Genomic DNA, 14,373 nt, shown 5'->3' on the forward strand with positions numbered 1-14,373 from the left:
GAAGTCACCCATGATAACAACCCTGTTACTTCTGCACCTTTCCAAAATCTGCCTCCCAATCTGTTCCTCCATGTCTCTGTTGCTATTGGGGGGTCTATAGAAAACTCCCAACAAAGTGACTGCTCCTTTCCGGTTTCTGACTTCCACCCATAATGACTCAGTAGACAAACCCTCCTCGACGACCTCCCTTTCTGCAGCTGTGATACTATCCCTGATTAACAATGCCACTCTCCCACCTCTTTTACCTCCCTCCCTATTCCTTTTGAAACATCTAAACCCCGGAACATCCACCATCCATTCCTGCCCCTGTGATATCCACGTCTCCGTAACGGCCACAACATCGTAGCTCCAAGTACTGATGCATGCTCTAAGTTCATCACCCTTATTCCTGACACTTCTTGCGTTAAAATAGACACACTTCAACCCATTATACTGGTTGCAACTTTGCCCTGTCAACTGTCTAACCTTCCTCACAGACTCTCTGCACTCGGTATCTGCCTGTTCAACAGCTACCCCATCCAATCATCCGTGGCTCCGGTTTCCATCCCCCTGCCAAACTAGTTTAAACCCTCCCAAAGAGCTCTAGCAAACCTCCCGCCCAGGATATTGGTGCTCCTCCAGTTCAGATGCAACCCGTCCTTCTTGTACAGGTCCCACCTTCCCCAGAAGGTATCCCAATGATCCACATATCTGAATCCCTCCCTCCTACACCAGTTCCGTAGCCACGTGTTCAGCTGCACTCGCTCCCTGTTTCTAGCCTCACTAGCACGTGGCACCGGTAACAATCCTGATATTACTACTCTGCTCGTCCTGCCTTTCAGCTTCCAACCTAACTCCCTATATTCGCTTTTCAGGTCCTCATCCCTTTTCCTAGCTATGTCATTGGTACCGATATGTACCACGACCTCTGGCTGCTCCCCCTCCCCCTTAAGAATCCTGTGGACTCGATCTGAGACATCCCTGACCCTGGCACCCGGGAGGCAACATACCATCCGGGAGTCTCGTTCGCGACCACAGAATCTCCTGTCTGTTCCTCTAACCATTGAATCTCCTATCACTATCGCTCTCCTATTCTCCCCCCTTCCCTTCTGAGCCACTGAGCCAGGCTCAGTGCCAGAGACTTGGCCACTGTGGCTTTCCTCTGGTAGGTCACCCCCCCCCAACCGTATCCAAAACGGTATATGTATTATTGAGGGGAACGGCCACAGGGGATCCCTGCACTGTGCGCCTATTCCCTTTCCCTCCCCTGACGGTCACCCAGCTACCTTTATCCTGTAACTTAGGTGTTACTACTTCCCTATAACTGCTCACTATCACCCCCTCAGCATCCTGAATGATCCGAAGTTCATCCAGCTCCAGCTCCCTAACGCGGTCTGCGAGGAGCTGGAGTTGGGTGCACTTCTCACAGGTGAAGTCAGCAGGGACACAAGTGGTGACCCTCACCTCCCACATCCTGCAAGAGGATGAGTCAATGTATTTGAAAGAGAAGGGAGAAAAAGAAAGGAACAATTGAAAATATGTGTTATAGATAAATGCTGTTTTGAACAGCTTGATGACATTCATTACTCAAAAGGCCACCATCTGTAACTATGTGAGCAATAAGAAGTCAAGACCACTGTAAACACCTACCATAATACCCAAATTCCAGGACCACTGTTTTTATTCCCATTTGGCCAGAGATGTTAGAAAGAGTTCCTGTAATGGAGGGAAAAAAATTGTGAGCATAAATATATTATGAGCACAATCAAAAGCCATAATGAAATAATAACTCTTAGAAAACAGACAAGCCTCATAAAAACATTACCATGCAATGCTAGAAAAAAAGACAATTGTTTAGAGTGAATTTATTCTGATTCAAAATCAAACATTTGAGGCTAACTATGACAAAATTATAGACAAAGGTTATGTGTTTTTTACACTTTGTTTAACAGGATAGAATTTAAGAGATCAGCTACTGCTTAGCTTGCAGTTATATAGTTTAGTCTCTACACAATTACAAGATCGATTTATAATTGTTAGTTTAGTAGTACTTGAACCTTTTCTATAGTAATTTTTTACTCTAACAACTTTACAACCTTGCTTTCTTTTAGCGTTTACTGGTTTTAAATGTTAAAGGTAAATTAAGTGATATTAAAATCTACTTGATTCATTTACCTTTGCAACTGAAGACCTTTTAAGGGTTACACATCCACTGCCTCTGACGAATGCCACATTAGTCAAGTCTGTTTGCCTCTAAAAAGCTTTAATTGCTTCCAGCGGAGGATTCATTTAGGTAATTCTCATAAAAATTCCAAAGTGCACTAGTAAAAAAATGCTTAGACAAGATGAAATGCTGATCACATTCTTCATATATTCACTGCTCAGTAGTGTATTTTCAAAGGGCAACAATATGGAATTATTTGTTTTTTTAAACATCATTCAGGTATATTTCTGTATCGACCTCAAGACAAGATTTGTTTTAAAAGAAAATTTTAAAAAGACAAAAGTATGCTTTCCCTGTTTAAAAGATTTTTTGTGGATTTATTTGGCGTTATAAGAAAATGTATCAAAGTTACTGATGTCACACACAGCAAGTTTGCTTTTTTCTCAAAACTTTATTTGTATCAAGCAAGAATAGTCAATGTCTTTGATCTCAACACTACAGAATATCTGGAGACTTCAGTTACAAAAGAATACAACTTTACTTGGCATTTGGAGTTTACTGTTGTTTAAGTAGAAGTTTACAAGGGATAATGCTCTAACACAAGCTAAACTTAAAAGTTGAAACCAAAACTTAAAACTACCTATTAACAAAAACTAAAAGCAAAACAAAAAAAACATTGATGTTAACTGAATTTGTGTTTACATTTTAAGTGATCTACATTATCAAACCTAGTTTGGTAATAGATTTTTAAAGGCTAGTTAAACTTAAAAAAACATGTTAATCCTGTTTACTCGTTTCCAACACAGCATATAACAAGATCAAAGTCTTTCTTCCCACCCACCTCCTTTCCGAGATCAAATAATCTCTCCATCTAAAGATTAAGGACTTCATACAAGCATTCAGAACTGGTTAAACAGATCTGTTGTATTTAAGAAAATTCTTTTATATAAAATAACCAATTACTTTTAACAGCGTACATCACTGCAGAAACAGCTAACTGATGATTGTATTTCACAGAGTGGATGGTAGGATCAGTATCGTGGTGCATAGGGGTGCTCCCTGTATGCTCCTTTCGGTGCTCTTGTTGGAGGAGCTTTCATCCGTGAGTTTGAGTTCGTCCACTCTTCCTGACCTATTGTAGTTATTACAGAAAAATAATCTGCATTAGAACAGTTAAGCACCCCACAATAACACTCAAGGAAGTTCAAAAGGTAAACTACGGATTTAAAATCGTACATTTGAATGAGACTAATGTTTGTACATCAGAAATACTTTTTAAAAAAATGGTTGCCTTTGTTCTGCAATATTTGAAATTTCTGCATTTTGATCTAGCTCCTGCACCATTTAAGTTGTGAATAATATCTCTATCATGTAATTATCCCAAGTATGTAGATAGTCAGGTGCTAAGTGCATTTTTCATCATGCTTATTTTCACAAAATTTTAGCCTGATGAAAATTTCTGATCTATAGTAATTCTGTTGAAGATGTGGGAGGATGTAAGATTTTTGCATTTGATGTCACACAGTTTTGTAATAACCAGAATTGAAAAGAAACTAGACTTCAGGGAAGAGGTCTGGAGACAATTTCAGTGTGAGACTAAACCAGATTATCTGATCTAAAAATTAGTCACATTAGTGATTTGTTCTAAATCCTAATCAAACTGTATATAGTTTAAACATGACCTGAAAAGGTGGGAATACCTATTTAAGGTTAACTAAGTCCTTGACAATGACACTGACAGTTCTCTCTTCAAAAGCCTTTCGACTGAGATGCAACAGAGATTTCATTTGTGAAAATGAATTCAGATGAGTTTGACACAGAAATTGTGTCACTTACATTTGAAATTGTATTGAGGTCTTCAAAAATTGTGTCACACAAGTGTTCTAAAGAGCATAATTTAAACACCTTGTAGTTTATATTCTTGTTTAGTATTTGTAGTTTCAGTAATTTGTTGTGTACTAGTGTTTCTGTGTATCATCTCAGAAATAAATCTGTTAGGAAATTAGGAATAGAAGTAGGAGCTCTCAAGTCTTCACTACAATTCAATTTGATCATGGCTGATCTGTATCTTAACTTTATTTACCCACCCTGGTTCCATATCCTTAATATCCTTGGCTAACAAAATTATCAACCTCAGTTCTGAAATATTCAATTGACTTAGCCTCAGAGTGTCCTTTGTGTGAAGAAATGCTTCCTGACTATACCCCGATAGTGTGGCATTTTGAAAAACACAGAACATGGTGAGAACTCTATACGAATATATGAATTATGAGCATGAGTAGGCCACTCAGCCCCGAGAGCCTGTTCCGCCATTCAATAAGGTCATGGCTGATCTGATTGTAACCTCAACTCCACATTCCCGCCTACCCCCATTACCCTTTCACCCCCTTGCTTATCAAGAACCTATCTACTTCTGCTTCCACTGCTTCTGAGGAAGAGAGTTCCAAAGACTCGCAACTGTCAGAGAATAAATTTCTCCTCATCTTGGTCTTAAATGGGCGACCCCTTATTTTAAACACTGACCCCCTAGGGCTGAATTTTACCGACCCCGATATGGGTTGTGGAGAGGTGCACTGGAAAATGCCTCCGTAAGAGGCCCTGCCCCATATAACCTGTGGCGGCAAGGCCTTGTGGCGGCCCCGCCGCTGCTTGGTGACAGCAGACACATTTAAATATGGCAATCAATGTAAATTAATGAATTAGTTGGTGTTGCTGTCCGTTCACTCCGATTTTGCGGACATCGGTCGGCTTCCTGCGCTGTCCGATCTCGGACCAGTGATGGATGGTGGAACACTGGTAGGGAGTGGGGGGAGGAACTAAGAATGTCAGTGCGGGAGGAGAGGAGTGCGATCAAACTTACCTGATTGATCTAGGGGGTGATGGGAAGGGGTAAAGTTAAAAGTTTCTGACCTTTGGGGGTGGGGGGGGAAGGTCAGGTACATAAGGTGAGTATTTTCTGTGGGGGGGGGGGTGAGGGAAGAGGGCAAGGGTTGAAATGTAAGTTTATTGGAGAGGTGGGAGAGGGGCTGGGAACATTAATTTAATAATTTGTAATAAACTTTAAAGCAATGTGCCTTTAAAACTTGAAATGTAAGAGCTGGAAGCCCTTTGAAAATGGTGCCGGACGCCGTTGCCGGAGCACTCGCCCCCTCTACGTCATCGTGTGGGGGGCAATCCGCCCTGGCTATGTAAATGAGCCGCTGCATATATTGGCGGCGAGCTAGTGAAATTCAGCCCCGAGTTCTAGATTCTCCCACAAGAGGAAACATCCTTTCCACATCGACCCTGCCAAAACCCCTTAGAATCTTATATGTTTCAATCATGTCACCTCTTACTCTCTAAACCTAGCCTGTCTAGCCTTTCCTCATAAGACAACCCGCCTATTCCAGTTAGTAGTCTAGTAGACTTTCTCTAAACTGCTTCCAACGCATTTACATCCTTCCTTAAATAAGGAGACCAATACTGTACACAGTACTCCAGATGTGGTCTCACCAATGACCTGTAAAGCTGAAGCTTTTGTATTCAATTCCCCTCACAATAAACAATAACATTCTTTTAGCTTTCCTAATTTCTTGCTGTACCTGCATACTAACATTTTGTGATTCATGCACTAGGGACACCCAGATCCCTCTGCATCTCACAGCTATGCAATCTCTCACCATTTAGATAATATGCTTCTTTTTAATTTTTCCTGCCAAAATAGACAATTTCACATTTTCCCACATTATACTTCATTTGCTAAATCTTTGCCCACTCACTTAACCTACCTATATCCCTTTGTAGCCTCATGTCCTCTTCACAACTTACTTTCCTACCTATCTTTGTGTCATCAGCAAATTTAGCAACCATACTTTTGGTCCCTTCATCCAAACCATTTATATAAATTGTAAAAAGTTGAGGCCTCAGCACTGATCCCTCTCTTTCCTGAACCTGTGTTTTCTTCTGGGCTGTGACTGTTGGGGAAGCTGGGTAGAGGGATATAGGAGAGGTTGAGAAGGAGGACCTGCAGACATCGCTCCTGTCCAATAGGTAACTACAGGGCAGTTGGCTTAACATCAGTCATAGGGAAAATGAAAGAAGCTATTATTGAAGACATTATAGCAGGGCACTTAGAAAAACTCAAGGTAATTGGGCAGAGTCAACATGGTTTTGTGAAAGGGAAATTCCTTGTTTAACCAATTTATTGGAGTTCTTTGAAGTAACATGTGCTGTGGATAAAGGGGAACCGGTGGATGTACTGTACTTAGATTTTCCAGAAGGCATTTGATAATGTGCCGCATCAAAGGTTGTTGTGGAAAATAAAAGCTCATGGTGTAGGGGTTAACATTTGGCATGGACAGAAGATTGGCTGGCTAACAGGAAACAAAGAGTAGGATAAATGGGTCATTTTCTGGTTGGAAAAATTTAACGAGTGGTGTGCCACAGGGATCAGTGCTGGGGCCTCAACTTTTTAGAGTTTATATTAACAACTTAGATGAAGAAACCGAAGATATGGTTGCTAAATTTGTTGATGGCACAAAGATAGGTAGGAAAGTAAGTTGTGAAGAGGACATAAGGAGGCTACAAAGGGATATAGGTAGGTTAAGTGATTGGGTAAAGATCTGGCAAATGGAGTATAATGTGGGAAAATGTGAAATGGTCCATTTTGGCAGGAAGAAAATAAAGAAGCATATTATCTAAATGGTGAGAGAATGCAGAGCTGTGAGATGCAGAGAGATCTGATTGTCCTACTGCATGAATCGCAAAAGGTTAGTATGCAGGTACAGCAATTAATTGGGAATGCTAATAGAATGTTATTGTTTATTGCGAGGGGAATTGAATACAAAAGTAGGGAGGATATGCTTCAGTTATACAGGGCATTGGTGAGAGCACATCTGGAGTACTGTGTACAGAATTGGTCTCCTTCTTTAAGGAAGGATGTAAATGCATTGGAAGCAATCCAGAGAAGGTTTACTAGACTTTACTACCTGGAATGGGCAGGTTGTCTTATGAGGAAAGGTTGGAAAAGCTAGGCTTATATCTGTTGGAATTTAGAAGAGTAAGAGGCGACTTGATTGAAACATATAAGATTCTGAGGGGTCTTGACAGGGTGGATGTGGAAAGGATGTTTCCTCTTGTGGGAGAATCTGGAACTAGGGGTCACTGTTTAAAAATAAGCGGTCACTCATTTAAGACAGAGATGAGGAGAAATTCTTTCTCTCAGAGGGTCGTGAGTCTTTGGAACTCTTCCTCAAAAGGCAGTCTTTGAATATTTTTAAGGCACAGATAGATTTTTTTTTATTTGTCTTATGTGGGATGTGGGCATCACTGGCTAGGCCAGCATTTATTGCCCATCCCTAATTGCCCTTGAACTAAGTGGCTTGCTCGGCCATTTCAGAGGGCATTTAAGAGTCAACCACATTGCTGTGGGTCTGGAGTCACATGTTGGCCAGACCAGGTAAGGACGGCAGATTTCCTTCCCTAAAAGGACATTAGTGAACCAGATGGGTTTTTACAACAATTGACAATGGTTTCATAGTCACCATTCAGAGAATCATTACAGCGCAGGAGGCCATTCAGCCCATCGTGTCCGCACTGGCTCTCTGAAAGAGCAACTCCCTCATTACTTGTAATTCCAGATTTATTAATTTAGTTCAAATTTCAACATCTGTCGTGGTGGGATTTGAAGCCATATCCGCATAGCCTGGGCTCTGGATTATGAGTCAAGTGATATTACCACTTTGCCACCACCTCTTGACAAGCAAGGGGGTGAAAGAGTATTGGGAGTAGGCAGGAATATGGAGTTGAGGTTACAATCAGATCAGCCATGATCTTATTGAATGGCGGAGCTCAAGAGGCTGAGTGGCCAACTCCTGCTCTTATGTTCCTATGTACTTGCTACCTGTGAGGACAAGGAGAAAGACTGGGCTAAATTTTATGTTGCCGTTGTAACAATTGGTGCTGGCCATAAAAATTGGCGGTCTGCACGTGCGCGTTTTAGTCTGCGGAGCCGGTGCGATATTATACGCAGCGGCTCATTTAAATGGCTGGGACGGACTGCCCCCCCCCCCCACCCGATTATGTGGAGGGGGTGGGTGAGCTCTTCCTGGCAACGGTGTCTGTTGCCACTGCGCAGGTGCCATTTTTAAAGGCCTTCCAGCCCTTACATTTAATTTACATGTTTAAAGGTAAAGTTAAATAAAACTGATTAAAAAAAATTAAATACATATTTCCAGCCCCTCTCCCACCCCCGCCCCATTAACAATACACTCATTTCTTGCCCTCCCCCCACAAAGTTCACAAACTTTTAACGTTACCCCTTCCCAAAATCCCCTCCACCAATCAGAATAGTTCGACCCCGCTCCCCCCACACTGAGAAACTTACCTCCTTCCCCCCTCCCCACAGGTGTTGCGCCTCGTCTCCCCAGACGGGGATCCGAAGGCGCGGCAGTGCCGGCCACTGGGATAAAGATTGCGGCAGTACTTCAGGAAGTGACAGTAACGTCATTAATTCAGGTAAGTTAATGAATTTGAATACTTAAAATACGGTTCCTTCGCAGTGCATGGTGCGGGGGGGGGGGGGGGGGGGGGGGGGTGGGGGGGAAAAGAGGACGGGGGACCCGCCACAAGGCCTCAAGATCGGGACCGTTGCAGGCCTTTTCCGGGGCAATCTTCATGCCCCCCCCCCCCACCCCCCGCCATGGATCCCGATCTTGAGGCCTCTATAAAATCCAGCCCACTGTGTGGAGGACATGCACAATGCAGACTGAGGCATGGTGTCTCAGAAGACTGTCCAAGGTGGGCAAGAGTAGAACAGAAATGTAGTAGTAATAGGTGTCTCTATAATTTGGGGGATAGATTGCATCCTCTGCAGTCAAGAATGAGACACCAAATGGGTGTGTTGCTTGCTTGGTGATAGGGTAAAGGATATCTCACGGTGACTGGAGAAGAACTTGGAAAGGGAGGGGGTAAATCCAGTTGTCATCGTTCATGTTGGAACCATGACATGGATAGGAACAGGGAGGAGGTCCTGCTGAAAGGAGAGTATCAGGAGTTAGGCTCTAAATTTTAAAAGCAGGACCTTGAGGGTAATCATCTCTAGATTACTGCCTGAGCCACATGCAAATTGGCATTGGAGCAGAAAAATCAGAATTAACATGTGGCTAAAGGGCTCCCGTGAGAAAGAGATGCGCCTTTTCATGAGTCACTGGCACCAGCTTTGGGACAGGAAGACGCTGTATCAATTTTATGGACTCCATCTGAACTGATATGGGACCTGTGTCCTAGGTAAATAGGGAGGTTACAAAAACTTTAAAGTAGTACGTTGGGGGAGGGGAAGGGGGAGAAAGAGATCAGCAAGAAATGTAAACAGCCTAAATGCAAACAAAACTGGGAAGGAAAGCATTGGAAAGAATAAAGGGGGAAGGGGGAGACATTGATGGCAAGGCAACAAATAGTTTTAGACTTCTATCTTCTATAACTCTATGGTTAAACATTAAGTGAGAGGAAATCCTATTAAAAATATGAGTTAAAATGTCTGTACAGCAATGCACAGAGTGTCCATAATAAAACAGGGGAGCTGGAGGCAATCATGCGTCGGGAGGAAACAGATGTAGTAGGGATTACTGAGACTTGGCACAGAAAATATCAAGAATGGGAATTAAACATTGACGGTATAACATCTTTAGAAAAGATAGAGGGGATAAAGGGCAGGTGGAATAGCTGTACATGTTAGGGTAACATAATTGCAGTAGAAAAAAGGGAAGTAGCTATCAGCAAGACAAAAATGGAATCCCAATCGATGAGATAAAAGATGAAGGATCAATCACACTATTATACTACCTAACAGTAGAAAGGGAGATGGAAGAAATATGCAAAAAAATTAGGGAATTGAGTAAAACAAAACACAGAATAATCATCATGGGGGATTTCCCCCAGTATTAATTGGACAGAAGAGAAAGGGGAGAAGATAATGGAGTTCATATAACGTGTACAGGACTCCTTTCTAACCCAATATGTAAAAAAGCTCAACAAGGGAAAATTTGCTATTGGATCTAGTAATGGGGAATGAACCAGAACAGATCGGAGAAGAAAAAGTAGGGGAATATCTAGGTAGTAGTGACCACAATATAATACGCTTTAAGATGATCATAGAGAAGGATGTAAATATGACTAAAACCAGGATAACCAGATTGGAGAAAAGCTAATTTCTGAGGGTCTGAAAATAGAACTTGGAAAATAAAATGGGCAACAATAATAGCAAATAACAATGGGAAACATTTAAAACGGTGTTCAACAGATTGCAGGAAAAATATATTTTGCTAAAATGAAAGAACAAACTTAACACTCTTGAGAACAGTGGCAAGGGAACAATTGAGGGTTAGCAAAGAGGCATACATTAAATACATAAACAGCAGAGGACTGGTTGATGAGAGAATACGAAGAGATTAGAAGAGAAGTCAAAAATTAGAAAGGCAAAGAGGAACTATGAAATTAAATGATCATAAAATAAAATAGTAAAAGATTTTACAGGCACATGAATTTTAAAAAGGAAGGCTGGGATGGGTACAGGACCATTGAGGGATAGAGAGGGTAATACCACAGGATAGATGTGAGAGGGAGGGAGAGAAGAAATATTAAAGAATTATTTCACTTTGGTAATTACCAGGATAACAGTACAGGTAGACATGATATTGAGTGATGAGCTGAGTAATGAGATAAGTGCATTTAAAATAACAAAAAGGATGTATCGAATAAACTAATCAGACTCAAATAGGCTCTGATCTGGACAGCTTCCATCCATGCATTTTAAAAGGATCTAGGGAAGAGATAGCAGATGCATTACTAAAGATATTTAACAATTCGTTAGAAAAAAATGTACTGCCAGAGGACTGGCAGATAGCTAACTTAATTTCTATACTTAAGGAAGGGTTCAGAACATGCTCAGGGAATTATAGACCAGTCAGTTTAACATTGGTGGTAGAAAAAATAATAAAATCCCTAAGGAAGAGAAAAGAATAACAGAGAAAAATATAATAAACAGTCAGCATGGATTTTAAAAGGAAAAATCTTGCTTGACCAACTTTACTGAATTTTTTGAGGAGGCAGTAACAGAGTCACTGGTAATGTATTAGGTGTATTTTATCTGGATTTTGAATGGCCTTCGATAAAGTGCCCCATAATAGATTAATAAAGTCAAAAAATGCAGAGACATGGTACAAGTGACAGAATGGATTGCTAGCTGCCTTCAAGACAGAAAGCCGAAAGTGGGAGTAAAGGGTGTTTATAAGGATGATATAGAAATGTGAGGGTATACATATCATGAAAAGACCAAGCTGGGTCTCTTTTTCTCTTAAAAAGGTTGAGGGGTGACCTAATAGAGGTCTTTAAAATTATGTAAGTTTTTAATAAAGGGGATACAGAGTCAATGTTTCTACTTGCGGGGAAGAGTATAACTAGAAACCATCATGATAAGATAGTCACCAATTGGGAATTCAAAAGAAACTTCTTTACCCAAAGAGTGCTGAGAACGTGGATCTCACTACCATGGTGTGGTTGAAGCAAATAATATAGATGCATTTAAGGGGAAGCTAGATTAGAATGATGGAGAAGGAATAGAGGGTTACGAGATGGATTTAGATGACGAGAGATGGGAGGAAGCTCACATGGAGCATGGACTCGTTGGGCTGAAGGGCCTGTTTCTGTCCCATATATCCAATGTAATCCACTAGTCAGTTTCTCAGTAACTTCTTAAAGATGCCTATTAGTGCCCTTGTGCCTAAAACAAAGCTTAATTTTAAGAGCCACCTTGAGGACAAATGCTATGCTGGAAATTCACTATGCTGATTAATTTGATCCATGAGTGTGGCCAGCTTTGTGGGTGGGACTGACAAAAGATGGCAGGAAAAAAGCTAGTATCAGTAATAGTGACTACTGAATTGTCATAAAAACTCATCTGGTTCACTAACGTCCTTTAAGGAAGGAAATCTGCTGTCCTTACCTAGTCTGATCTACATGTGACTCCAGATCCACAGCAATGTGGTTGACTCTTAACTGCCCTTTGAAATGGCTTAGCAAGCCACTCAGTTGTCAAGAAGGTGGCTCACCAACACTTCCAAGGGCAATTATGGATGGGCAAAAAAGTGACGGCCACATCCTATGAATGAATAAAACACTCAATCTGCAACGGACCTAGCTCGTGTTTGAAAATTTTTCAACTTTTTGTGCTGGTTTGGCTAACTTAAGATGAATTTGTGGGAAACTCTACCCCAACGTTTGTTCCAAGCCAAATCTTGTAACATACAGCTTTATTTTTAAACCTATTTGAAACGTGATTAATATAAAAAAAAGAGTAATTTAGAGCTGAAAAAGGTGGACTTTTGAAAATGGGAACTACCTTTCTTGTGCCTGGAAACTGTGAAACAATGTTTTGTTGTACAGATCTAAATATTTGCCTAGTCATTTATGACCAGCTCCAGATCAGATTCAAAAAGAATACAGTTAAATTCCCCTGTTATACAGTATTCATTACCTAGATATTTACTCTGCTTTTAAGACAGGGCTTATACTTTCTTCTGTAACAAACTTGTTAGTGCAAGGAGAAATCATCAAGGCAGGCCTAATGCTACCAGCACTGCAATGTAGATCGCCATCCTCTAGTGACCCGAAATTTCTCTCAATGAAAAATGGACCCCACATGGACTGCAGTTGTTCAAGAAGGCAGCTCACCATTACCTTTTCAAGGGCAATTAGAGATGGGCAATAAATGCTGTCCTAGCCAGCGACTCCCACGTGAGCAGACCGAGAATAATACTAAACTCTGCTCACAATACCAAGAATGGGAGAATGGCAAACCCGAGAACAGGGGACACTACATTGGGAAATTGGTTAGGGAAGTGGGCATGTGTGAAATGCAATTTAAAGTAGATGGATTCTGGGGGGAAAAAAAAGAATGGAAATATACAAATAGCAGAACGAATAAAAAAAATTATGAAAGGTACAACTTAATTGCAAGTCTTTTTCTTTTAGTCATTTCCAGAAATAGAAAAACACCAGAGAAAGTTGCCAATTGGTTCTCTGTGCCTGTACTAGCTCCATATCTCAGTTATACAATTTAAGTTCATTTCCTTGTCCCTTCAATTTTGTTCATGTTTAATTCCTTCTGAATGTTATGATGGAGTCAGTGTCAGTTACTTACAGTAATGCATTTCAAATCCTAATGATGTTAAATATTAGAAAAAACTTCTAATTTTGTCCTTTATGATTTTGGAAGCAACTCTAAATTTATTTCCTGATTCACTGGTTAATAGAAATAACTTTTCACCAGTTGAACACATTTATTAGATCCTTTTTCCCTGAAACTTCCCTGCTCCTGTGAATACAGACTTTGCTTGTCAAATCTCTCATATCTATATCTTGTCACTTTTGATATCATCATGAAGCTTTAACAGGCTATCCAAAACTACACAGTACTCAAATGTGGCCTAAGCAATGCCTTGTACAAATCGGTCGTCACTCCTTCTTTTGTATTCAATGTCACTATGTAGATGAACCCAGAATATCATTTGCTTTTAATTGCATTTTCCATCTGCAATCCTACTTTTAAACATCTGTGTATCTGTACTTCTACATCAGTGCTCCTTCATTCCATTGAGAATTTTACTCGCATTTAAGGTATATTTCTATTCTTCTTACCCCCCAGAATTCATCTACTTTAAATTGCATTTCACACATGCCCACTTCCTTAACCTATGTCTCAATGAAGTGTCCCCTATTCTGTGGTTTGCCATTCCCCCATTCTTGGTCTTGTGAGTAGATTCCATTATTCTCTCTCTGCTCACATCTGAAATATTTATGCAGATGGGGGAACAGACAGGCTGTTAAACAAAATCCTGGAGCATGCCACTAACTACAAATTCTTCACTGGAAAAGCATCAATTCACTTTTTTAGTTTTTGCATTCTATCCTTCAGGGAACTCCCTCTTGAACAGCACTGTGGGTGTACCTGTACGAGATGGACTGCAACAGGTCAAGAAGGCAGCTCACCACTACCTCCTCAAGGGCAATTAGGAATGGGCAACAAATGCTGGCCTTGCCAACAACGCCCATAAATTTCTGTATTGACTTCTACTTTTCATGTTGTTTGATTAAATTAGTTATATACTAAATGTTTTTTGAAAATCTTTGCCAACTGTAACAAAATAGACCATACAATTCAAACTTTCATTTTCATGATTCTGGAGGATTAGAGG

The 14,373-nt window shown here is 40.8% G+C and overlaps 1 protein-coding gene across 2 annotated transcripts in view; it reads right to left on the reverse strand.

Annotated features, from left to right (window-relative positions):
- The window catches only part of LOC137369818 (KH domain-containing, RNA-binding, signal transduction-associated protein 3-like), a 327,473-nt gene that overhangs the window by 7,637 nt on the left and 305,463 nt on the right, over nt 1–14,373 (reverse strand). The window contains exons 9-10 of one of the 2 annotated variants that reach the window (XR_010975020.1): nt 3,107–3,275; nt 1,630–1,695 (exon numbers count right to left, since the gene is read on the reverse strand). Coding sequence is in view for 1 of the 2 variants with exons in the window: in XM_068031372.1 (XP_067887473.1) it covers nt 3,175–3,275 (101 nt within the window). In the remaining variant the exon portion in view is untranslated. Of the gene's footprint in view, nt 1–1,629; nt 1,696–2,582; nt 3,276–14,373 lie in introns of those variants that run through there. The other variant, XM_068031372.1, reaches the window with a different exon arrangement.

This window comes from Heterodontus francisci, chromosome 5 (assembly GCF_036365525.1).
Source record: "Heterodontus francisci isolate sHetFra1 chromosome 5, sHetFra1.hap1, whole genome shotgun sequence".
Classification (NCBI taxonomy): domain Eukaryota; kingdom Metazoa; phylum Chordata; class Chondrichthyes; order Heterodontiformes; family Heterodontidae; genus Heterodontus; species Heterodontus francisci.